Source organism: Callorhinus ursinus, unplaced genomic scaffold, assembly GCF_003265705.2.
Source record: "Callorhinus ursinus isolate GAN/ISIS: 27379988/994484 unplaced genomic scaffold, GSC_fseal_2.0 scaffold12, whole genome shotgun sequence".
NCBI lineage: Eukaryota > Metazoa > Chordata > Mammalia > Carnivora > Otariidae > Callorhinus > Callorhinus ursinus.
Window position 1 is genome coordinate 63806660 of NW_027397074.1, and position 27047 is coordinate 63833706.

A 27047-nucleotide genomic window follows, 5' to 3' on the forward strand; every position below is an offset into this window, starting at 1 on the left:
AATCCAACATTCTTTCCACAGGGCACGCTCTCAGGTCTTTATGTGATTTTTTCAAGGACATACCAATTTTGGTGGTAGGATGAAGCAGAAATCTTGCATGTTACAGTTTAAAGTAACTAGATAATCAGACGAAATCCCCGCATACAAGCAAGAGGAGGGGCAAAACCTCTCGAAATTCCACTTTAACAAGCTGGACTGGGTCCTTCTTATAATGAGTTCCTTATGCCCTTCCGGCCGATTAATAAATTATTAGCTTAGGACTCAAAGGAGAATGAGATGGATTTGCTTTTTACAAACTCTCCTTCACAGCCAACGCTGTTTAGATGATATTCCAGCTGATCCTTAAAATACATGCTCATGTGTGGCAGTTTTCTGAGGAACAGAAGTGCCAAAACTCCATGTGCATGAAATGGACGAAAGACCCCTGGGTGAGCAGCCGAGAAGTGGGAACTGAGACACTTTTATTTTTCTGATTAACATGCAATATTTACTTACTTGAATCCTAGGAAAAGCCACTGAAGCCAGATCCAGGACAATAACAGAATAATAATAGCAGCCGGGAAGGAAAGCATAAACCATGATCCAAAGTTAATGCAGTGACAGTCAGGGTAGCGCCTGTGTGAAAAGACAGGAAAGTGTTCATGGGAGTGTACAAGTGCCATCCTTTCAGATGGTCCTTGGGGAGAAGCAGCAGTTCACGTCCTTCCCGGGCTCCCAGCTAAGAAAGACGATGTGGGACCTTCTCATCATTAAGTATAGCAGTTGGTTTTACCTCTTATCTTTTGTCCTGATTCTGCAACTGCATAATTTTTGCTACTTCCCATACAAGCAAGAGGGTATGTTATGATTTTTGTTCCCTTTGTTCAGTCTGTAAAGAAGTGCTTGGGAAAGCTAGCACAGTGCCCGACACTCACTGAATGCACCAGAAGTGGGAACGTATGGGTATGTGTGCCTTGTTAGCACTCAAAGCATCAGTATGTGAGCGGGGTGAGCGGATATGGGAGCAGATGAAAATGAATTTCACGGACCTGAATGTCTGTTACCATTTCACAATGGTAGCTGGCATGCCAGGCACTTGGGAAGGGACTCTGATCCATCCATATTGTCTCCTATGGCTGTTTTCCTTCTGTTTCCTCTGCCCTGAAGAAACTGTAACAGTCTTACCAGGCATATGCTAGCCTTTTCTTCTTAGAATTAGACATTGCTTTGGGGCTCAGTCAAATGGAATAAATCTAAACCAGATAAAAACAAAAGTTCTGTGGAAAACATGAGCTCTTCCTTTATTTCTCCTAGTTATTTTCAGCGTTTTAGCCCACATAATCACAAAACAATAACAAAAAAATGGGGGGTGGTCAGAGACAAGCACGGTTTCTTTGGTAACCTCACATTTATTTTTTCAAAATGTAGTATAAGTTTCGGGGCGCCTGGGTGGCTCAGTCAGTTAAGCATCTGACTTCGGCTTAGGTCATGATCCCAGGGTCCTGGGATTGAGCCCCACGTTGGGCTCCCTGCTCTGCAGGAAGCCTGCTTCTCCCTCTCCCACTCCCCCTGCTTGTGTTGCCTCTCTCGCTGTGTCTCTCTCTGTCAAATAAATAAATAAATAAAATCTTTAAAACAAAACAAAAACCAAAATGTAGTATATGTTTCAAATAAATTCTCATACAGTTATCTATTTTATGACAGAAGAGGGGAAAACAGGAAATTTGAGAAACAATTGTCCTTGATTTTTTCCTTGACACAATGACACAAAGATGTAGCTGGAACTTTGGAAAGTACAGAAATTAAACAGAAGCAATAAAAACACCATTAACATATTTTAATTACCTTTGAAATTACAAAATATAAAGCAATTTATAGAAATGATAGCTTTTTAAATTCTTGTTATAGTTGAATCATACTTTGTATTTTTCCATTTAAAAAAGTCATGTAAATAAACGAAATGTCTCATGCTACATGCATCAACATAAGCTATATTTTTGTACTTTATAAATTATTTCTTCTTCTATTTTAGGATGGTTGCTAAGTAATGCAAAAACTTAAAAAAATAATGGGCTTTTAAAACTCTAGATTTCTAATGTTTTCTACAATTTCCTTGAGGTTATAAGAAGTTGTTGTGGATACTAGAGTTATCATTAGCAAGTTGAGGATGATTATTATCTACCACAAAAAGATCCAAAGCTTAGCTTACATATTATGCAATTAGAAATGACAAATGATGAGTAAGACGTGCTTGGGAATACAGAGAATTGATGAATGGAAAAATGCTTTATCATGTCCATGAGCTTCTATTAAGAATTGCTCACTTAAAAAAAATGTTTGTTGTCTTCAGTTGGAAAATGTAATAAGGAGGAAATGCTTAAGCTTATTTCCCATCAATTTACTGACTTGAATTACAGGTTGATGCCCTACGTTACTTTGTTCAGCCTAAAGGCATTTAGAAATGTTACTAGAGGCAGGGTCCAAATGGTACGCTAAACCCAATTTCAGTTTTCACCATCTATGGCTTATACCTTGAAATCAGGCTGTGCTGTTCTCCCCACCTAATCCTGTAAAATTTGTTTAACTGAAGAGGGGTTTCTTAGAATTTTTGCCTGGAAGGATAGTTCATTTAGAAAAATGAAAGGCTGAAAAAGCTAAATTCTGTTTTGTTTTTGTTTCTTTCATTAGTAAGGAAGTGAACACACAGGACAGTGGCCTCCATGATCATAACCTTTATACTTAGATCTGCAGTGCCTATTTCAAATGATAATGGAATGAATGGCATACTGTGAGATATTAGTTTCACTGTTTTTCTCCCCCCACTTCCTAATACCCTGTATAAGTGAAGTTACTGCAAGTATCTGCCTAAAGTAAATATAGAATTCTTCCATCAGGAACTATGTTGAATCCAATTAATTCTGATAGAATCTTTTCTTTCACCCAACAGTATATTTTTGGGTGTCTACCATGTATCAGGCACTCTTCTGGATATTGGAGATACAGTGGTGAATTAGATGGATGTAGTCCAGGTTCTCATAAAGTTTACATTTAAATGAGGAGCACAGGCAGTAAATAGGTAAGCATAAAAAGAATCAGAAAATATAACCAAATAACATAATAGAAAGTTACTAGGGGGGAGAAATTTTACATAGTGTGGTTAAAGAGGGTAATATTTGAAATGAGATCTAAATGGCAAGAAAGAGCCAGTCATGGAAATAACTGGGAAACAGCATTCCAGACAGAGGAAATAGCAAGTACAAAGGCCCTGGGGTAGGAATAAGTGTAGAATGTTTGAGGATCAGAAGGCCAGTGTGGTCGTGGATGGTGAGCTAAAGTTAGTGACATGAAGTAAAGTCTAAGAAGTAGCCAGTAGGGGTCAGATAATATAAACACTTGTAGGCCATCAGAAGGAATTTGAATTTTAGTACAAATGCAATTAAGAGTAATTGGAACATAGGAAATAAGTTAGTGACATGATCTAATTTAAAGTCTATGTAAATTTGTGATTTACATAAAACATACTGGTTAGATGGATCCTTAGGATTGAAGGCAACAAGAGTGGAAGCCAAGGGGTGATAGGCAGAATTCCAAGATGACCCCCTAGATTTCTGCCCCTGGTTTACATTTCTTGTATAATCTTCTCTCCTTCTGTGTGGGTAGAATTTGTGAATATGGCGAGATTTCACTCCTGTGATTAGGTTCTTTTATGGAAAAAGTGAAGGGATTTTGCAGCGGTAACCAAGGTCCCCATTAATAGACTCTGAGTTACACAAAAGGGCGACTTGGGTGGGTCTGACCTAATCAGGTGAACCCTTAAGAGGCAGCCTTTCCTGCTGGCCTAAAGAAGTGAGCTTTCATGTAGCCAGAGGAAGGGGCGACGTGGCAAGGATCTAGGCATAGCCTCTAGAAGCTGAGGGTGACCCCCTGCCAAATAAATGAGCAATAAAACAGGCACCTTGGTAATTCAAACACAGGGAACTGAATTCAACAACCTGAATGATCTTGGAATAGGGCACTGACTGTGGAAATTCAAGGCCCAGCTGCCACCTTGATTTCAGCCTGGTGAGATCCTGAGCAAGGGACTCAGATAACCTGGGCCTAGAAATCCTGACCCTCAGAAATTATGAGGTCATAAATTCATGCTGTTTTAAGCCACTAAGTTAATGGTAATTTGTAAAACAGTAATATAAAACAAACACACAAGGAGATTTATTAGAAGACAAAAGAAGTTTGGCAGAGGAATATGGTAGAATAGAGTAGGAAGTAGAGTAGATTTTAGCTGAAGTCAGACTGGTAGCAGTAAAGATGAAGAGAAGGCCATTGATTTTAAATCTTTTTGGCACAAAATGTGGAGAAATGGGGAACAAGTGCCGTTTATTGAAATGAAGTCGGAGGGAAGAACAGGTTGGCAGACCAGTAGGGGAGTGGTGGGTTAAAAACACTGTAAGGGGCATGTTAATTTGAGATGTCCCTTAGGTTTCCAAGTGGTCACATTGGACGGGCAGTTAAATAAGTGAGTTTGGAACTGAGAGCAGAGGGCAGGTTAGAGACATAAAATAGGTAGTTACCAATATTTGGTGATATAAACCACAGAAATGGGTGTGAAATTTTCAGGAGAAAATGGAGGTAAGAGGAACAGGGAGTGTACCCTGAGGCATCTAAGTTTTAGAGGTCAGGCAGAGGTTTAGGAATGAGCAGATGAGCTAAGCACATTTAATGCTAACACAAATCCTGTGAGGAAAGCATTATATTTCCATTTTACACAGGAAGACACTAAGTTTCAGAAGGTTAAATGGATTGTTCAAGGTCACAGATTGTACAGTCAAGCAGAATTTTTACCCCAGAAGGAGTGTTTAAAATACAACGTCTTTTCATTAAAGCCCAGTGCCCTCAACTCCGGTCCCCAAGTGAAAATACAAAGTTCAATGTATATTGCAAAATATCCATAAGCCAGGGTACAAACTTGATGTCGCAAGGACATTTTAGAACACTACAGAAATGATTTTGCCGTGACAGAGACATGCTTTGACCTGAAGCATGTGTGCCCGTCATTACTGAAGCTCAGGAAGATAGTCTTGTTACAGTTTTTATGCCCAATCCCAGAATGATGATAGCATTGATACTAAGGAAAACACAGAAGTCACCTTAAAAGAGTGGATTTAGTTGTGGAAATTTACAGCCTTGAAACCAATTTTGGCCCTTAGAGCACTATAAGCTGTGTCCACACGGATTATAGCCCTCTTGATTAATGACTGCTTTGATTATTTCTGAGTCAAAGCCACTTTTCAGTTTTGTATTTGTGTATTTGCAGACGTTTCTTTTCAAATATTAACTACTTGTTATTCATGAGCCAAGCTGATATTTCTAATAGCAATAGCAAAACTAGAATCAGCAGCAAAAATAGCTAGCATTACTGACAAGTTCCTATGTGCCAGGCCCTCTTGCTAAGAGCCACGCGTGCATTATCCCATTTAATCTTCACAATAATACATTCTAGTATCACCCCATTTGGTAGATGAAGGAACTGATGTTCACAGAAGTTAAGGTAATATATGGCAGGACTGAAATTTGAGCCAATGTCTGAGTCCAAACTCGGCAGTACCCAAATTTCTTCTATAGTATTTGCCAGAGAAATTATTTCTGAGAAATAGAACTGCTCATCTCTCCAGAGGAAAATCGTGGTAACTTTTGAAGGTAGCTATTGCTAGGTAACTGGTTTACCTTCTCCCTTTGTAACTAGCCAAGAAGAAAGGTTAGGATGTTGGGCTTTGAATGTAGGGTACCTATAAACATATTTTACCATTTCTTAATTTGTGAATCTAGAGTAGTTATAATTTAACACATAATTAGTAACAGTGACTGTGCTAATTATTGATAATAAAACTTCCTTCCATGCTCTTTGTATACCCACATATTTCACAGCTGACACCCACAAGCTGAATAATATACTTTGATAATTAGCAAGTTATGAAATATTACTTGTGATAATCTTCCACTTTCATTTGGTAGATTTGTTTTTTGCGTTTAACTAATAGCTATTCTGTTAAATAATATTGATGCACCAAAACTACTCTGCTATGAAAGCAGTAATTGTCTCTAATAATATTTCCCTTAATAGCATAATTTTAATGTCAAAAGATTATTTATTTAGATGGTTCCCAAGAACAATAAGCACTTCATTTATGTCTTGGTACAGTTCATCTCAGCCAATGTTTATTGATCATCTACCTGTGCCCCTGGTGTGCTAAAAGAATTAGACAATGATTCATGCAGACTCTATAAGATTGCAAATCATCAGGGGTGATGGCCTGCATGAGTGTGGATGAGACAAATTTATAGAAATGTGAATATAGTTTACAATAAGAGGAGATGGGAATGGTGGTGTAGGAGTAACTGAACAGTTTCAGATGAAACAGCATCTGCACAAGTACAGAAAGAAGTTGACAGAGTTGGCAGGTCTTTCAAGAACCAGAGTAGGAAGAAATGGGTTAATTGCAGGGTGGTATTTATTAAAAATATTGTCAGGAAAGGAGGAGATGGTGTGATGACTATCATCAGTGGAGCAGAATGGAATAAGGGTCAGGTAGAGAGCACTGATCAAGCAGGATTTACCTAATGGAGGAGCCAATAAAAATCTAACAAACCTGTAAGGTTGTAACAGGATGTGGGTAGAACAAAAAATATTTCCAGAATGTCCTATTCTAAGGATTAGTTAAGGCTAATGATCAATTAATCACAGATGAATCAGAATTTAGGTACCCCTGGTGCTAGATTCAAAGACCAAGAATGTGAGAAATCTCGTACTTTATAGTTCAGTTAGATAATTAGCTCCATCTTTTAGTATTATTCTGAAAATCACCTTCAAACTATATATCAGCTCATGACAACAAGGGGATGGTTCAGTCTAACTAGCCACACTCTTAGCTTTGCAACTATTTCAAATGACATTTGGTATGTTTGCATGCTTACATTTTATAAAAAGAAAATGCAACTCATGAATGTGAATACTGATGTAGTCCTTCTTGCTACTGGCAGCAAACTCGCTTTTTAAGAATTTTGCCAAATTGGCGCCCTCACATACGGTCTGTGAGACAGAGAGGCTGTCGGGTGTAAAGAGCACTGGGACTCAGGCCATCTGCCTTCACCTGGCAGGTCCTCCACTGACAAATGATCATCGCTTAAAGTGTCTGAGCCTTGGGGCACCTAGTTGGTACAGTGACCGACTCTTGGTTTGGGCTCAGATCATGATCTCACGCTCATGAGATGGAGCCCCGAGTTGGGCTCCATGCTCAGTGCAGAATCTGCTTCAGATTCTCTCTCCCTCTCCCCCTGCCCTTTCCGCTTGTCTCTCTCTCTCTCTAAAATAAATAAATAAATAAATCTTTAAAGTCTCTGAGCCTCAGTTTCCTCATCTGTGAAACGAGGGAATTGTATACATGATCTGAAATTTCTCCGTCTTCACTTTTTCTCTACTTGCTCCTCGTTATTACTCAGGACGACATGTCCTTCTTTTCCAAGACTAACATTTCTACTCCTATTTCTAATTTCATTCCGCTTCTACCTGACACCTAGCCAATCAATATTCTTCTCTTTCTTTTTCAAAACTTCACACATCTCTTTTACAGTTTCCTTCCCGAGTGTAAAACAAACCTGACATCTTCCTTGTTCCAAGAGAACTCTCTGCCTCTGGTCGTACCATGCTTGTTCTTTTCTTTGCTTTGTCAAACTTGAAAGAATCATTTAAATTAGCTGCTTTCCCCTTCCCGCTACTACTCACATCTTAACTCTCTGCAGTCTTAAATCCTGCCCTGTCTCCCACGTGTTTTGTTGGAGGACCCTGATAAGAGCCAAGCCTTTTCTTAGCCATCATCCTCCTTGACCTTTCTGCCCCACTGCTTATCCCTGACTAATCCTCCATTTTGAAAATGGTCTTATTTGGCTTTCAAAACACCACATGCTCCTGGTTCTCCACCTACTTGGATGGACTTTTCTCATCTTCTTTCTTGTCAGTATTTCCCACGGGTCTATCCATGTTTTGAGTCTTTTAACTTTTTTCTCCCTATGTGACCATTTCTACATTCAAGATGCTAATTTCTGTGTTTATATGTATATAGCCCTCAAATTTTTAACTACAACAATGCATTTGTAAATGTCTACTGAAAATCTTGTGGGTAGGCTCTTAGAAGGCCATTTTAATATATCTAAAATCAAATTTGTTAATTTCGCCAGTGAACCTAGAAGTTCATGGCATCACTATCTATCTAGCCATATTGGCAAAATTTCCCAGACTTGCCCTAACCTCTCATTGCCTTTAAATACCCACACCTAATTGCTCACCACTTTCTGCCTGTACAGTGTCTTGAGTCTAAATCCTATCACTTCATAACTAGCTTAGTTCTGCCCCTTATAATCTGTCAGCACTTTGGTAACAGACTCCTAATTGGTCTCCTGTCCCCAGACTCTTAGAATGGCAATCAATCTGCACAATGGTATTCTAAACAGTAAGAAAAAGAAAAGAAAAGAAAATCCACAGACTATTTTACTGCCTCCCTAAAAAATAATTACAAACTTTTTGTGTTTTGATTTTATGAATTATTTTCACTCATTTTCTCCCTAAGTACAGTGTTTACCGCTTTTAAATTGGGCCATATTGTACAGACAAGTTTTCTCTAGTGATCAAGGGGTGCTACACACAGCTACAGTCCTCTTTTAGGATGTGTTCAATAATGGTTCTAGACGGTAATCTTTTAGGGAGACAGACTTAGGGTTTGAATGACCATGGTTTGGACCTCAGTCTGCTAGGCTGAACATCAACTTTCTCAACTCTAATGGTAATAACCAACATTTACTGAGCATATGCTTTGCGCTAGATATTTTTTAAAGTACTATTTATTTTTTTGTAAAACTTTAAACAACTCTCTAAGAGAGAAACCTTATTATTATTCCATTTTCTTTCAAGGTAACAATCCTAAAGAGAGTAAATAATCTTTTTTTTTAAAGTAAGCAAAAAAAATTTTTTTTTTACTTTTGGAAATATATTATTATATAATACACAAAGAGATATAGTATTAATGAATAATCAAAAATTCACATCTAAATTAGAAATAATATACACTGAAATACAACATACATTATGTGCTTCAATATGTAATTCTACCAAACTACAATGAAAATAGGCTATTCCTGTTAAGAGTGTTTTATAGACTGTGACAACACTGAGACATATTTCGTATAAATTATTTTGAAGGATAAATTATAATACATTTAGAGTTTCACAACACTTTTTCTAAGAAAAATTAGCTCTTCGTACAGCTGAGTTTCCTGTCTGAATTTAACTTTAAAGTTAATGCAATGGCATTTTAATGTTTCCTATAACATTTTCTGTAACTTGTGGAGGTCATGCAAGAAACCAAAAGTGCCTTCATGAAATAATGCAAAACACCTGTTTATGCATTGTGAGAGTAAGTAATCTAAGATCATCTAGTTTGTAAATGGAAAAGATGGGATTTCAACACAGGCATTTAAGCCCAGAGCCTATGCTTTACTCACCTTTATATGCCACCTTCACGGCAAGAATATGTGTGCACTAAAATGTATTTAAAATTTCCGGTGATGGGTATTAAGGAGGGCACGTACCGCATGGATCATCGGGTGTTATACGAAAACAATGAATATGGAACACTACATCAAAAACTAATGATGTAATGTAAGGTGACTAACATGACACAATAAAATAAAATTAAATTAAAAAAAGAGTTCAATACATATCACCTTACTTCTCTCCTACCTGTCAAAAACCAAATGTTATTTTGTTTAAAAAATTTTAATGATTTTCACATATGTATATTTTGTCTAGAAAACCAGATAGAATCTCAAAGCTTCCTGGCAAGTTTTATTTTTTGCACTCTCCAAAAGAATTCAAAACAGTGCCGTGCACATCATCAGTCCTCAACAAATGTTTGTTGACTGACTGAGTGAATGGGTGTTTGTTTTTATTTGCACCGAATAAAATTTAGCTTTCTCAGAATTCACTGTTCTTACATTCTTTGTGCAAAAAAGAGAACAAAAGACATTATAAATACATATATATACACATATGAATATATTTATATCTGTACATGATTGATAGGTAGATAGAAGGATAAACAAAGGTTTTGAAATGTGTTATTCATTCTCTTCTTCCCACCATTTGTTTGTAATATAGCAACTTTCTCTAGATGTCAATGGTGCGAAATCACTGATTCTTAGGATTCATATACCCATGGAGCTGGGCAAGATCCAAAATAAAATTATACAAAATGACTGTTGATATTGCTTTAGAAAAGATGGCAAGCAGTGTCAAGAGGAAAAGGTGGCGTTATTGTAGAATATTTGAAAATAAAGAGCAATTTCTCTGCAGCTCCAAACAGCTGGACAAAGAATATATAAATCTTTTTTTTTCCCCTGTAGTTTTAAGTTTTTGGTACTTTTTCCAATGAAATTGAATGCATTTCATTCCATTGTTGCTTTGAGATGCTGTTGTGTTTTTAGGGCCAATATTTAAGAAAAAGTGAGTTAAATATCTGGCTTGTTTAATAACATCAATTATATTTTTTCACATAAGGTTGTTTTCCCCCTCTATTCTAGTATTTTCTATCAAGAAGGGATACTTTGAGTTTCTTTCTGTTTGTGTATAGGAAAAGCAAATGTTTCCTAATGTTAAAGCAAACTTTTGAAGAAAAGACTTTACCAAATTTCAAAGTATATGTTACGCATTTTCTAAATTTAAAGAATATTTGGCCAATTTTCCATGATTAGGAGAATTAGAAGAAAGGATAATTAGGGAAAATAGTTACTAAAACACTTTGCTTAAAGTGCTACAATGCTCCCAATCTGTCACTGCAAATGCATTACTGCATCCAAAGAGTCAAGGGAACAGTTAAATAAAAGAAAGAAAATTTGGTTGATGCATTGTACAAGACTGCAGACTAAGGACAAACTCAGTAGGAGTACTTTAACAACATCAACCTCATGGGAATGGTGGAAGCCAGAAGTCCTCTAACACCAAGAATAAAACAATAAAATTTTGGTATAAATTTTAGAAAAAGATTTACCGAGAAGACCAAAATGTGGAATCTCTTTCCTTGGGGAATTCATGAAAAAGGTTAGAAGTCTAGCTTTTACAAAGAGGTCAGGTACATTTCCTGTCTTGAATTAGGTGATACATTAGATACATTCTTTCTGACACAGTGAATTTCAGAAATCTCCCACTTATAAACCAGATGCCTTTTTTTTTTTTTAAAGATTTTGTTTATTTATATGACAGAGAGAGACACAGCGAAAGAGGGAACACAAGCAGGGGGAGTGGGAGAGGGAGAAGCAGGCTTCCCGCGGAGCAGGGAGCCCGATGCGGGGCTCGATCCCAGGACCCTGGGATCACGGCTGGAGCCGAAGGCAGACACTTAACTACTGAGCCACCCAGGTGCTCCCAGATGCCTTTTTTTTTTTTTTAAAGATTTTATTTATTTGGGAGAGAGAGAATGAGAGATGGAGAGCACGAGAGGGAAGAGGGTCAGAGGGAGAAGCAGACTCCCCGCCGAGCAGGGAGCCTGATGTGGGACTCGATCCTGGGACTCCAGGATCATGACCTGAGCCGAAGGCAGTCGCTTAACCAACTGAGCCACCCAGGCGCCCCGCCTTTTTTTTTTTTTAAAGATTTTATTTATTTATTTGAGAAGGAGAGAATGAGAGATAGAAAGCACGAGAGGGAAGAGGGTCAGAGGGAGAAGCAGACTCCCTGCTGAGCAGGGAGCCCGATGCGGGACTCGATCCCGGGACTCCAGGATCATGACCTGAGCCAAAGTCAGTCGCTTAACCAACTGAGCCACCCAGGCGCCCCACCCCCCAGATGACTTTTTAAGGTTCTTTTCTAAGTTGGCTGTTGGAGAATACAGGATGGATGTGTAATCATAGAAATAATCAATAAACATGGTGGCTGTGTTAGATTGTCCTAAACTGTTATACCACTCACTGTTCTTTGCACACAGTTCTTGTTCTTTTTAGAATGGAGTGTGACATTTTTTGAGTGAGACATTTCTTGGAAAAGCTATGCATGCATAACATTTTGTAAATAATTTCAGAAAGTTCATAAAATCTGTGAATCTGCTTTGAAGAATGTAGTTTTCCTGATTCTGAACCCTAATTTTTCTGTGAAAAGACGTAAATCCTGTTCCAGGGCATCCTTAATGCTGCCCACCCTGCTGGAACTCTGACAACAATCTGTCCTATTAGTACTTGAAAATACATCTCAGGTGTAGAATCAGTTTGAGCCCTCACGTAAAAACATAGACTTTCAAAATATTGTTTCAATAATTCTTACAAGAGCTCTCATAAATAGTGTCAAATATTTTTACATAGTTTACTTCATTTAATTCTCACAATAATCATCTGAACTGTGATCATTTTAGATATGCAAAATTTAAGTCTTGGGAGAGTAATGTACTTTTTATTGTTCAAATTCACAAAGTAAGTGTCTGAAAATTATGGAATTTTTAACCCAAGTTATCTGACTCTACCCACAGATTCCGCATGTTCTCCAATGGATTAACATCACAGTTGCAAACTTATATTTAGAATCATATATCTTTCTTAGAATATTACTGCCATTTCTTGCAATTGCCCAATCCTTCAAATCTTTTTGAATTCTAGGCAGACTTCTGTCATTAGCACCTTTGTGCACCACTCATCTTTTAAGTTCAAATGCTAGTTTCCAAACCCTACATAGGTTTTCCTATGAAAATAATCCCTATTCACTTTAGTTAACTATCGTTTGCAGTATAATTTGTAATGAGATATGTTTTCCCCATTTGATCAGAATGGTCAGCCAGAGGTTACCTCTTCTGAGCTGACTTGGGGAATCTTTAGGCACCTGTTAATTCACTATGTCCTCCATATTTAACTCCTAGTAGAAGGGAAGGTCTCTAGACCTATAGATGTCCTGATGAAAAACAAAGGAGAATTAACTCAGTATAGCAATTTCCGTTCCTGAATTTTCTGAATCAGTTAAGAATAACCCTTGTAAGTCACGTGCTGCCTATTTATTAAATCAATGATCCAATAACTTTACTTACATATTGAAATGCTCAGCGAAGATCAAGTTGGTAGAAGTGCCGGTGATGGTTGTCAGTCCACCAATGGTAGAAGAGTAAGCAATACACAAGCACATAAGTTTACACATCATGTGGTCCCTCTCTGTTCGATACTTGGTTCCTGTGCCTGAGTTCTGTTCAACAAGAAAAAAGTTTACACATCATGTGGTCCTTTGCTTGATATTTGGCTTCTGTGCCACCAACATTTAATCATTTTCAAGTCATCTTTACAAAAGGAAAAAAGGCAGCCTTCTTTACCTTCTTCTCAATTAAACTACTGCCCTACCTCACTGCCATTTTCACAGCCAAACTACTTAAAAGAGTTGTCTACATTCACTGACTCCAATCCTTTAACCACTCCAACCTGACTTGTGTCCCTTCACTCCACCCCAAATGCACTTGCTATGATTATCAATAACCTGTGTATTACTAAACCCAACAGATACTTTTTAGTCTCAGTTTTGTAGACCTCTTGACAGTACCCAAAAGAGTTAATCACTTGTTCCTGCTGGAAAACTCTTCTTGCGGGTTCTGTGATATCTCATTCTTGTAGTTTTTCTCCTACATCTCTGCTTGTTTCTCTATCTCCCTTGCCAATTCATTTTCCTTTATCCTTCCTTAAAACTGGAATTTCTTGAAACTTTGTCATGGGCACCTGTCTCTTTTCACTGTAACATTTATCCTTAGGAAATCTCATGTGATTGCTGGGCTGATTGAAGAGATGATGCTGTAGTAAGGGGTAAAGACTGAAGACCAGAGAGACAGTAGTGAAGGTCAATGGGCAGAAAAAGAGCTCTTAAGAAAGGCTGAGATGAACCATTAATTGAGCCAACTATTAGTACAGAAACTACAAAAACAAGGGAAGGGAGGATCCTCAGCAGATTAGCCTTTTGCCTAAGACAGTGGTTTCAACCTGAGACCAAGGGATTTGACCCTGGCCCAAAAGGAATTTGGAATAGAAAGCTACGAGCATGTGTTTGCAGATATCAGGACAACAAAGTAAGCACTACATTTCTCAGAAGTGGAGGAGGAATTTGGTGTGTATGTGTGGTGCACTTTCTCTTAAGAGTTTAGGAGAGAAAAAAAAGATTCCTATGCAAAGAAGGGAGGAAAAGCAAAGCATGTAGAGGGGTGAAGCTGGAGACAGTCGGGGATGACACGGCCAGAGGGAACGTCCCATGCTGAGGTGACTGAAGGACATTGCCATGGACACACTGAATGGGAAAGTGCTTGTTTTATAATGTTTCACGATGGGGGACTTATGTGAAATTAAATACACAGAATGATGAAATTTTTATAATAAAAATATATCCACACACACATAGTGCCCAGGAATATACTAAAATGAAATATGTCAAAATATTAACAATGGGAATGGGGCTTTTGTCTTCTTGATACTTTTTGTATCTTCCACAATCATAAAAAAGTTTTTCCAATATATAAAAGAATTGTGGACTCTTAGTGCAGGCAAGTATTTAGAAATTAATGTGGAACAAAGACCTCATTTTTCAGAAGACCAAAATGAGTCTCAAATGTGACCTAGCTGGTCACTGTAGAGCTGAAACCAGAATCCATGTATCTGAGTTTCCAGTCAGTGGTTACCTTTGTACCATTTTACCTTCCAGAACACTTTTTATTTATGTGTTTTTAAGCCTACATCTAAGACTTTACACTTGATTACATTTCATACTGCTTTTAACACAGCAATTATAACCTATTGTTTTTATTCAATCCCAATGCTATGCTTGTTATTTCACACAAATACATGACATCTAAGACCTTGTGGATATGCCTTCCACAAATTCTTCCAAGTGACCGATGAATTTTGTCTAGGACATGATCAAAAGCAGAATCCCATGACATCATCACACTGGTGGTGCTCAAGGGATTTCAGAAGAGAAATCTTGCAGATCCAGATATAACTCACTATCGCCACCTGGTGGCTGTGACTGCAGATTCCAGGGGCATATTGAACATTACCAATCTTGGTTACTAAAAATGCATACATGAACCAGCATGAACTAAACCAGTGGTCTCCAATTATGTACAAAATAATTCACTGGGGTGAGAGTGGTATGAAAATGTCAGGGATTCTATTTATATTTAAATAATTATGCAAGGCTAATTGTACAAAATATTAGTTCTGGCTAATCATTTTCTGCTTGCCTAAGGAAGCCAGTTTAAAATCTTCTAGCTCTTTTTGGATATTTATTTGCATAAGATCAATATGATATCATATATTGATTTCTCAGTTGTAGGCATTATAATTAAATTTCTACTATGTTAAATGATGAGAATTAAGCTTTCTTTCATAGACTTTGACCACTGAACACACTCAGGACTTTCCACGTCCTCATCATCCTCCCATTATGGCTACATGATAATTTTACTTAGAGCAGAGTTCAACATTCAGAATGTTGTCTAGAGTTGAGATCCATGAACATCTGAGGAATATGATCTATATCACTTTTCCTGTTTTGTACTCCTTCTCTACCCCTCCTTGCTTACTTAGTTTCCCAGGTTTTGCTTAATTTTCTAGATAACCACTAAATGGCTCCAAACTATTCTGTGGTTGTTTAAATCTTCTCTCAGAACAATCAAATGATAAGATACTTAATCTACATCACATATTCTACCAACTTCACAATCTTAGAGCACCTCTTCCAAGGCCTTCCTAACTTGTCTTAACTCGAGTCATTTTTCTCTCTAGAACCACAAAGATCTACCTCGACTTTAGTCTATCTTCTCACTTCACTGATAGTTTGACTGGATATTGATTTCAAAATTGAAAATAAATGTTATGCAGAACGTTGAAGGCATTTTTTTCCCGATTGTTTGAGTTTCCAGTGTTGCTGTAGAGAAGTCTTCAGCCATTCTTATTTTTTATCCTTTTTAATGAATCAGTTTTTCCCATTTTCGAAAACTTTTAGGATTTTCTCTGTTCTCATAATATTCTTAACTATCAATAACCTTCTCAATGTGTGTTTCATCTCTTGGCTGGCACCCAGTGGGATTATATTCTTCCACTATGGAAATTTTCTTCAATTTTTGATGTAGTCTCCTCAGTTTTCTCTATTCTTTTTCTGGAATTTCCTATTATATATCATACTAAAAAGCTTCTGCACAGCAAAGGAAATCATCAACAAAATGAAAAGACAACCTACTAAATGAGAGAAAATATTTTCAAATCATATTTCTGATAAAGGGCTTATATCCAAAAATATATAAAGAACTCAATCAGCTCCATAGCAAAAAACCCAAACAATTTGATTTAAAAATGGGCAGAAGGTCTGAACAGACTTTTTCCCAAAGAAGACATACAAATGGCCAACAGGCACATGAAAAGATGCTCAACATCATTAATCATCAGGGAAATACAACTTAAAACCACAATGAGCTATCATCTCATACCTGTTAGTATAACTATTATCAAAAGGACAAGAAATACTAAGTGTTGGTGAGGATGTGGAAAAAAGGGAACCCTTGTGCACTGTTGGTGGGAATGTAAATTGGTGTAGCCACAATGGAAAACAGTATGGAAATTCCTCAAAAAATTAAAATAGAACTGTAATGTAATGTAGCAATTCTACATTGGGGTATTTTTCAAAAGAAAATGAAATCACTAACTCAAAAAGAAATATGCATGCTTATGTTCATTGCAACATTATTTACGATAGCAATGATTGAAACCACCTTAGTGTCAGCTGATGGATAAATGGATAAAGAAATTGTGGTATATGGACACCGTGGAATAATACTCACCCATAAAAAATGAATAAAATCTTGCCATTTGTGACAAAACAGATAGGAATCAAGGGCATTGTGCTAAGTGAAATAAGTCAGAGAAAGACAAATATTATATGATCTCTCTTACAAGTGGAATCTTAAAAAAAAAAAACCCACAAATACAAAAACAAAAGAACAAGCTCATAGATGCAGAGAACAGATTGGTAGTTGCCAGAAGTAGGGGGTTAGGGAGTCAGATAAATAGGTGAAGTGGGTATAAATTTACTAAAAAATAAAACTTAAAAAAAGGAAGTTCAAGACAGCATGTATTGTATGCTACGTTTGTAAATAAGAAGCAAAAATAAAACAATAAACATATCTATGTTGTGAAAAAAAAAAGGATACCATTCATATTACATGAATGCAATTCCTTTGTTTGCCTTTCTGACTATATTAATGATAGTTTATTTTCCTGTGTTTTCTTCTTGCATAGTCTCTGTTTCCTGCAACTTTCTGCTCCCTCTTTGTTTCTTTGGAAGTCTCTTTCATGCCCGAGGTTATCTTCAGATATCTAGAACTTTCTCGTTGTTTGTTCATACTTAAGACAATGAAAAGCTGTTTGGAAGCTCTGTACATGTGCTTTGGGAGTTGTTGTTGACTGTGGGCTTCACTGAAGTATCATCTGAGTGGGCCTCTTCTTCTTCTGAGAAAACCCAATAGTATACATTTTCACCTTTTCTTTGTGTTGATTGCATTCTCCAGGGAAGGCCCTTCTGGTCTCCTGCCTGCTGACACCTGGAGGGAAGAGGCCTGGCTCCTGGGACCAGTTGAGTAAAAGGGAAGGTTCTCACCATTCAGCAGATAAACTGCTTCACAAATGCCCCTATTTTCATTGTGAAACCTTTCTGTGACCTGAACTGTGTCTGGTTCTCCTAACCCTCTGCTTTACCAGTCTAAAGACGATACTTCTCTTTGGTGGAGAAGAAGCAGCTGCCTCTATGTAGAGTTGAGGAAAAATGGGAATTCAACTCTTTTCATAAGCAATTTCTTACTTACCCCTTGATTTTCAACATTTTAAAAACTTTGAAGGCGGCTGCTATGTAACCTGCATTGTTTATTGTCTTCCCTCACTGTTGTTTAGGATTCCACTTTTATGAGATAACTGAGTCATTTCCTACCCATCCTTTTACTTTCCAGCTTCCAAAATGATTTTGCTGTCATCTCTTCTCTTGACATTTATATAATTGTGTCTTACGACTTAAAAGGTCTATTTGTTCTTGTTTTAGTGGAGATTTAGGACAGAGTGAAGGCAAATGGGCTTATTCAATCTGGCATTTTATTGGAAGATGCAATATTTCTCTTTTTACATTAAAAGATAAATAAATGAATCTTAACTAATAATTATTGCACAGACTGACCTTGATCCCTTCATGGTCCATACATTGGTAGATGATCTAGGTGAAAGATAGTGGGGGAGAGTAAAATCTCCATAGTGTGAGGAGGGAATGACAGTGGGGCCCTGTCTCCTTTGCTCTCAGCATATTGAGTTTACATGTGCTTGGTTAAGTGGATAACAGATTATGCTTTCTAGTTTTAATTAAAACAGCCCTTTCATGACATGCATGTGGCTTTAAATGATTTCTATAGGAAATTATTTATGTAAAGAAAGCCTACAATAAAGATAATGCATAAGTGAACAGCAAGAAAATATGAGAGGAGATCCTTCTCCTACTCCTGATACAAACTCTTCATGAAGATCTGGTAAGGATCTAATCTGTTATAATTTGAACAACTCAGAGCAGTTGGTAACAAAATTGAAGTTATCAATAAGACTCCTGGAAATATGATTTATAGCCACTGTAGTTAATAATGAATTATGTTGCATGTTGTGAATTAGAATATTAGTTTATGTAGTAATAGTATGATGAATAGAAAGATGTTTAAAATTCAGCACTTAAGGCCTGAGGACTCTTTATAAAAATTCTATTTTTTCAGCAATATTGAAAATCATAATTAAATCTAAGATTTATTTTATAAAATGTTATTATCCTAAATATTAAGTATTTAGAAGCTTCCTTTGTAATTTACTTGTGAATAGCCAAAAATAAAAATATATATGTATTGGAAAAAATCTTTTTCTTTCTATAGCAGTAAATATGACTGACATAATATATAAATGATATAGTTGATTTTTCTTTTCAGCCACATGACAAATCAGATTTCCTGTTAAATAAAATGCTATTTAAAATATTTAAAAAGAACCTTAAAACTGTATCACAAAACAATACAAAAGTAAAGAATTTGCATTGACCCTCAAAAAAGTGGGAATCTTAAGTGAGTGATAGGCAGCTTTTTGATCTGAGGATTTCATTTTTTTCTTTTGCAGAAAGAGCTGGGTATGGCAGATAATGCCTAAGGCCCATCCTCTACGGGGAATTATATAGGAAAACCACTCATAAAGCTGGGGTCCTTTGCAAAAGTAGACAGCAAGGAAATCTCATGCTGACTTAAGGGAAAACATAATGTAGCCTGAAACCTCCTAATCATGAGCACTTTTAGCCTAAATTGGTGTTACCTGTCTGTTAAAATAAAAACAATAATACAAAAACTTTTCCATGCAGCTGCAACTCGGGACTTAAGGAATTTCCAGAGAAGTTTCAAGGAAACCTAGCATTTCAATACTTATAAAACTCAACACCCAAAAAACAAATAATCCAGTTTAAAAATGGGCAGAAGACATGAATAGGGATTTTCCAAAGAAGACATACAGATGGCTAACAGACACATGAAAAGATGATCAGCATCACTCATCATCAGGGAAATACAAATCAAAACCACACTGAGATACCACACCTGTCAGAATGGCTAAAATTAACAGCACAGGAAACAACAGATGTTGGCAAGGATGAAGAGAGAGGGGGACCCTCTTACACTGTTAATGGGAATGCAAACTGGTGCAGCCACTCTGGAAAACAGTATGGAGTTTCCTCAAAAAGTTAAAAATAGAACTATCCTATGATCTAGCAGTTGCACTACTAGATATTTATCCAAGGGATACAAAAATACTGATTCAAAGGGATACATGCATCCCAATGTTTATAGCAGAATTATCAACAATAACCAAACTATGAAAAGATTTGCCCAATGTCCATCAACTGATGAATGGATAAAGAAGATGTGATACACACACACACAGGAATATTACTCAACCATAAAAAAGAATGAAATCTTGCCATTTGCAATAACATAGATTGAGCTAGAGAGTATTATGCTAAGCAATATAAGTCAGTCAGAGAAAGAAAAACACCATATGATTTCACTCATATGTGGAACTTAAGAAACAAAACAGATGAACATAGAGGGGAAAAAAAGAGAAGCAAACCAGAAAACAGACTCTTAACTATAGAAGACAAATTGAGGGTTACTGGAGGGGAGGTGGGTGGGGGGATGGGTTAAATAGGTGATGGGGATTAAGGAGAGCACTTGTGATGAGCACTGGGTGTTGTATGTAAGTGGTAAATCACTACATTATACACCTGAAACTAATATTACACTGTATGTTAACTGGAATTTAAATAAAAAATTGAAAAAGACAAAAAGAGCACAAAACACCCGCCCAACACACACACACTAATAAGGCAACAAAAATGAGAACCAGCAGAAAACAAAACAGAGATCTACAGGACTTCAGCCACTAGAGTTATTAGACATATAAGTAAATTAATTTATGATTAACAAAATTAGAGGAGAGATGGAAAATATGAGTAAAGAGAAAGAGACTATAAAAATCACCAAGGAAATCTTAAAGAGAGATAAATAGAACTTATAGAAATTGAAACCTAAATAACTGAATTTAGAAACTCAGTAAATGGGTCAAACAACAAAACAGACATAGCCAAAAGGAGAATTAATGAACTAGGAGATAGATCTGAAGATATTCATAATGTAGTACAGCAAGATACAGAAGGAAGACAAAGCAAGATACAGAAGGAAAATAAAGAAATGTTAAAAAGTCTGGAAGACAGAATGAGAAAGTTTAACGTGTTTAACCGGAGACCAGAGAAAATAATGGCTGAGAATTCTCAAGGATTATTGGAAAAGATTCAACATACATACATGCACATAGACACACACATATCTTTAAAGTAACCAAAGAGAAAGGGCTGTTTATTAAAGGAACGGTAATGTGAATGACAACTAGCTTAAATATCTCAACAGCAAAAAAGTAAAAAAAAAACCAAAACAGTATAATTACATCTCAATGTGCAAAGAAAAAATAATGGTCAATCTAGAAACTATAACCACAAAAATATATTTCAGAAATTGTAAAGATCTCTCTATAAAACAAAGCTGAAAGTTTACAACCGAAAGGTACTCTCTGAAGTACATTCAAAAGATATATTCAAGCAGAAGGAGCATCCCCCCAGATAGAATGTCTAGGAAGCAAGAAACAATGGTGAGCAAAGATACTAGTAAATATATACATAGTCCTATAAAGCATTGATTTAAAAAATAGAATTATATAGTTTATAGGAGAATGATAGACTAGAACTAAAAAATTAGAAAACAATCACATGTAAATAGGAAGGGATAGAGTAGTTGAAATGTCCTGAGGTCTTTGTCCTGTTCAGGAGGAAGAAAATAATGGATTATTTTTACATTTTTATAAATAAAGCATATATGATGTTATAGTGTGAACTATGTCCACCTCACATTCATATGTTGAAGCCCTAACACCCAATGTGCCTGTATTTGGAGATAGGGACCTTAAGGGGGTAATTAAGGTTAAATGACATCACAAAGGTGGGGCGTTAAAATCTGATAAAGCTGGTGCCCTTAGAAGAGGAAGAGAGACCAGAGATCTCTCTTTTTCTCTCTGCTTCTGCAGAGAGAAAATGCTATGTGAAGATAATGAGCAAGCAAGCTGTCTACAAGCCAGGAAGAAAGGCCTCACCAGAAACTAAACCTGATGGCTCCTTGATCTTAGACTTTTAGTTTACAGAAATGTAAGAAAATAAATTCTTGTTGTTTAAACCAAGTCTGTGGTGTTTTGTTATGGCAGACCTAATTGATTAATACACATGATAAAATGTTCAGGAAATCTAAAATAATAGAGCATAGAGTATCAGTGTGTGTGTGTGTGTGTGTGTGTGTGTGTGTGTGTGCGCGCATGCGCGCGCACGCATGCACAGGATAAACTAAATAAAGAATAAAAACTGGATGCCTGGGTGGCTCAGTTGGTTAAGCATCTGCCTTTGGCTCAGGTCATGATCCCAGGGTCCTGGGATCGAGTCCTGTATCGAGCTCCTTGCTCAGCGGGGAACCTGCTTCTCCCTCTCCCTCTACCTGCCACTTCCCCTGCCTGTGCTCTCTCTCTCTCTCTCTCTCTGACAAATAAATAAATAAAATCTTTTAAAAAATAAAGAACAAAAAGCAAATAACTGCAAACATAAAGGAAGTAATAGGTAGTAATACAATAATAGTAGGGGACTTTAACACCCCACTTACATCAATGGATAGATCATCCAAACAGAAAATCAACAAGGAAACAGTGGCTTTGAATTACATATTTGGACCAAATGGACCTAACAGATATATTCAGAACATTCCATTCTAAAACAGCAAATGCACGTTCTTTTCAAGTGCACATGGAACATTCTCCAGAATAGATCACATATTAGACCACAAAACAAGTCTCAACAAATTCAAAAAGATTGAAATCATACCATGCATGTTTTGCAACCACAACACTATGAAACTAGAAATCAACTACTGCATCCCTCCACACACATCTGTTAAGAGTACAAATACATGGAGGTTAAATAACATGCTATGCAACACTGAAAGAGTCAACCAAGAAATGAAAGAGAACATTTAAAAATACACAGAGACAAATTACAATAAAAACACAATGGTCCAAAATCTTTGGGATGCAGCAAAATGTGTTCAGAGAGGGAATTATACAGCAATATGGGCCTACCTCAAGAAGCAAGAAAATTCTCAAATAAGCAACCTAACCTTACACCCAAAGGAGCTAAAAAAGAACAACAAACAAAACCCAAAACAAGTAGAAGAAAGGAAATAATTAAGATTAGAGCAGAAATAAACAAAGTAGAAACTAAAAAACAAAACAAAAAACAAAAACGAAAATAACAGATCAATGAAACCAGGAGCTGATTCTTTGAAAAGACTAACAAAATTGATAAAGCTTTAGTCAGACTCATCATCATCAACAACAACATTATGAAAAATTATATGCCAACAAATTAGACAACCCAGAAGAAATGGATATGTTCCTAGAAACATATAATCTCCCAAAACTGAATCAAGAAGAAACAAAATTTAAACAGACCAATTACTAGCCAGTGCAATTGAATCAGGAATCAAAATACTCCCAAAAAACAAAGTCCAGGATCCGATGGCTTCATAGGTAAATTCTACTAAACATTCAAAGAAGAGTTAATACTTAATCTTCTCAAACTATTCCAAAAAATAGAAGAGGAAGGAAAGCTTCCAGATTCATTCTATGAGGCCAGCATAGTCTGATACCAAAACCCAATTAAGACACTATAAAAAAAAGAGAATTAGAGGCCAATATGTATGACAAATATAGAGGCAAAAATCCTCAACAAAACACTAGCAAACTGAATTCAACAATACATTAAAAAAATATTCCTCATGATCAAGTGGGATTCATTCCTGGGATGCAAGTGTGGTTCAATATTTGCAAATCAATCAACATGATACATGACATCAATAAGAGAAAGGATAAAAACCATATGATCATTTCAACAGATGCAAAAGAAAAAAAGCATTTGACAAAGTAAAGCATCCATTCATGACAAAAACTCTTGATAAAGTAGGTTTAGAAAGGGAATATACCTCAACATAATAAAGACCATATATGAAAAACCCACAGCTAACATCATACTCAGTGGTGAAAAACTGAGAACTTATCCCCTAAGATCAGGAAGAAGATAAGGATGTCCTCTCTCACCACTTTTATTCAACATAGTACTAGAAGTCCTAGACACAGCAATCTGACAACAAAAAAGCCATCCAAATGGTAAGGAAAAAGTAAAATTTACTCTCTTTGCAAATGACATGATACTATATATAGAAAACCCGGAAGACTCCACCAAAAATCTTTTAGAACTGGTACATGAACTAAGTCAGGTTGTAGGATACAAAAATCAATATACAGAAATACTTTGCATTTCTATACACTAATAATGAAACAGCAGAAAGGGAAATTAAGAAAATCCAATTGACAATTGCACCAAAATAATAAAATACCTAGGAATAAGCTTAAGCAAGGCAGTGAAAGACTGGGACTCTGAAAACTATAAAACCTTGATGAAAGAAACTGAAGATGATAGAAACAAACGGAAAGATATTCTGTGCTATGGATGGAAGAACAAATACTGTTAAAATGTCCATACTATAGAGGTTCCAAAAAATTAAAAATAGAATTACCATATGATCCAATAATTCCACTACTGGGTAGTTATCCAAAAAAATATGATGACAGTAATTCAAAAAGGTATAAACTGCAATGTTTATTGAAGCATTATATATAATGCTATTTAAAAATAATGCTTATTTATAATAGCCAAATTATGGAAGCAGCCCAAGTGTCCATCGGTAGATGAATGGATACTTGGGCTGCTTCTATAATTTGGAAATGTATATATTTACATAATGTAAAATGTATATACTTATATATATATATACACACACACACACAATGGAATATTACTCAGCCAAAAAAAGAATGAAATCGCCATTTGCAAGAACATGGATGGATATAAAGGGTATAAATGCTAAGTGAAATAAGTCAGTCAGAGAAAGACAAACATCATACATTTCAGTCATATCCGGAACTTAAGAAATAAAACAAATGAACAAAGAAAAAAGAGACAAACCAAAAAACAGAGTCTTAACTTAGAGAACAAATTAATGGTTACCATAGGATAGGTGGGTGGGGGCTGGGTGAAATAGGTGAAGGGATTTAAGAGTACACCCATCATGATGAGCACTGACTAATACACAGAATTGTTGAATCACTATATTGTACACCTGAAACTAATATAACACTGTATGTTAACTATGCTGGAATTAAAATAAAATAAAATAAATGTAAAAAAAAAAAAGCTGGCATTGCTACATTAGCATCAGACAAATAAACCCTAAGACCCCCAAAACATTACTATACATTGGGAGGGGCACTGCAAAATGGTAAAAACATTAATTAACCAGGAATATATAAACATTCTAAACCGGTAGGGATACAATAACATAATCTAAATAATCTAAAAATATACAGAAACCAAAATTGACAGAATTAGCAGGAGAAATGGACATACCCATATCCTAGAGGGAGATTTCAACAAAACAGTTTCATTAATTGCTGGGTTAAGTAGACAAAAAATTAGGTCACGGACGATTTGAAAAACAACTAGCAAACTTGATCTAACAGACATTTGGAAAACATTGCACCGGTAAGTTGAGAATATACAATTCTTTTTAAGCACAATGAAATATTTATCACAACCGACCATGTGCTAGCCCACAAATCTGCCTCAACAAGTTTAGAAGAACTGATGTCATACAAACCAATTTCTGAGCACAGTTAAATTAAGTTAGAAATAAAAAGCAAAAAAACAAAAAGTAGTTACAAAAGCCTCATTTATTTCAAATTTTAAAATACACTTCTAAGCAATTCATAACAGAAATCCAGAAGACAGAAAGAACTGAAAAATATGTGGTACAGCTAAACTAATGGAAGAAAATTCATCTCCCTAAATTCTTACTTTGGAAGAAAAGAAAAGCTCAAATTTCATAATGTAAATGTCTAATTTAAAAGGTAAAAGAGCAGCAGAATGAATGCAAAAATAAAGACAGAACAATATAATAAAGAGAGGAAATGAATAAATTAGAATACATATAAAATATGACCAAAGAGCCAAAAGTCAGTTTTTTGACAAGAATTGTAAGACTAATAAAATAGACAAATTTTTGAAAGACTTCAAAAAAAGTTTAAAAGCATAAGTGGAAATATTAGCCATGACAAAAACTATAACTAAAAATACTTAAGAAATGAAATTGGTCTTGGTGGATGATATCATCAACAACCACATGCTAGGAAATTTGAGATGGAATGCATAAGTTCCCCAAAAATACAACTCAAGAAGAAATAGAAAATATGAATAATCCTAAAGCCAGGAAAGTAACAGAGTAATTTCTAAGTATATATGCCTTCTGCTCTCTCCTTGTCCTGCTAGCTGGAGTAGAGAATGGTTAGAGGGAGATGAGGCAGCCATCTTGCCCCATGAGGTAGCAGTGAAGTGCTGAGGATGGCAGAGCTGAGATAGAAAGAATCAGGGTCATCGTGATTGTGGAGCCACCATACCAGCTTATTTCTATCTTGTTAAAACTATTGCTATTTGGGGTCTTTGTTGTGATGAACAAGTAACTAATACAAGCGGAAACACTGAAAAGAAAACAAGAGAATGATTAATACAACATTTGGACTGTGTCTGTCTCATCAAGGGGAAGGATGTGTGACTATGAGGAAGGAGATGGAATCAGAGAAAGGTTCATGGAGATTTCTCAAAATTAATTAAGTTGGGGTGTGGAATACACCATTTTATGCATTTTGTTATTCTTTAAATTTTTCTGTCACATTTCATAAATATGTATATGTATAAAATACTCCATAATCAAGTACATAAAAATAATTTGGGGATAAAGTAAAATAAATGTATTCTTTTGTTAGGAAATACTATTGGAAGATGCATAGAAAAACACTGCTGAGATTTTTAAGAAACGAAATACAGTATTAGAATAAATTATATAGTGTGGGAGGCTTACCGTACACTTAGAGGAAAGTACAGATGCTTCCAACATGGCTGACCTTATGTTATTTGCTAGATGATATATCAATAACTTCAAATGTGAAGAACTACATTTTGGTGATTCAAAAGTGAAAGATATATGGGACAAAAGCTATTATCAACAGCCAATCATTTCTTTAACAACAAAATGTTTTGTGGAAACACAGCTAAGTATAGATACCAATGGAGCTAGGGCTTTGACTGCAATAAAAATTGAAGTCTGTAGTGAGGTCATAGTCACAGGTTGCTGCTGTGATTCCTTTCTCTCTTTTAAAATAAATGTTAAAATAATTCTTTATTCAGAAGTGAATTTGCCTCA

At 36.0% G+C, this 27047-nt stretch overlaps 1 protein-coding gene across 6 annotated transcripts in view; it reads right to left on the reverse strand.

The window, feature by feature from the left end:
* SLC13A1 (solute carrier family 13 member 1) overlaps positions 1–27047 on the reverse strand; it is a 114221-nt gene that overhangs the window by 48526 nt on the left and 38648 nt on the right. For 5 of the 6 annotated variants that reach the window (XR_012380311.1, XR_012380310.1, XR_012380309.1 and 2 more), the window contains exons 7-8: positions 13089–13240; positions 496–615 (exon numbers count right to left, since the gene is read on the reverse strand). Coding sequence is in view for 3 of the 6 variants with exons in the window: in XM_025865820.2 (XP_025721605.1) it covers positions 496–615; positions 13089–13240 (272 nt within the window). In the remaining 3 variants the exon portion in view is untranslated. The remainder of the gene's footprint in view (positions 1–495; positions 616–13088; positions 13241–27047) is intronic. The other variant, XM_073899143.1, reaches the window with a different exon arrangement.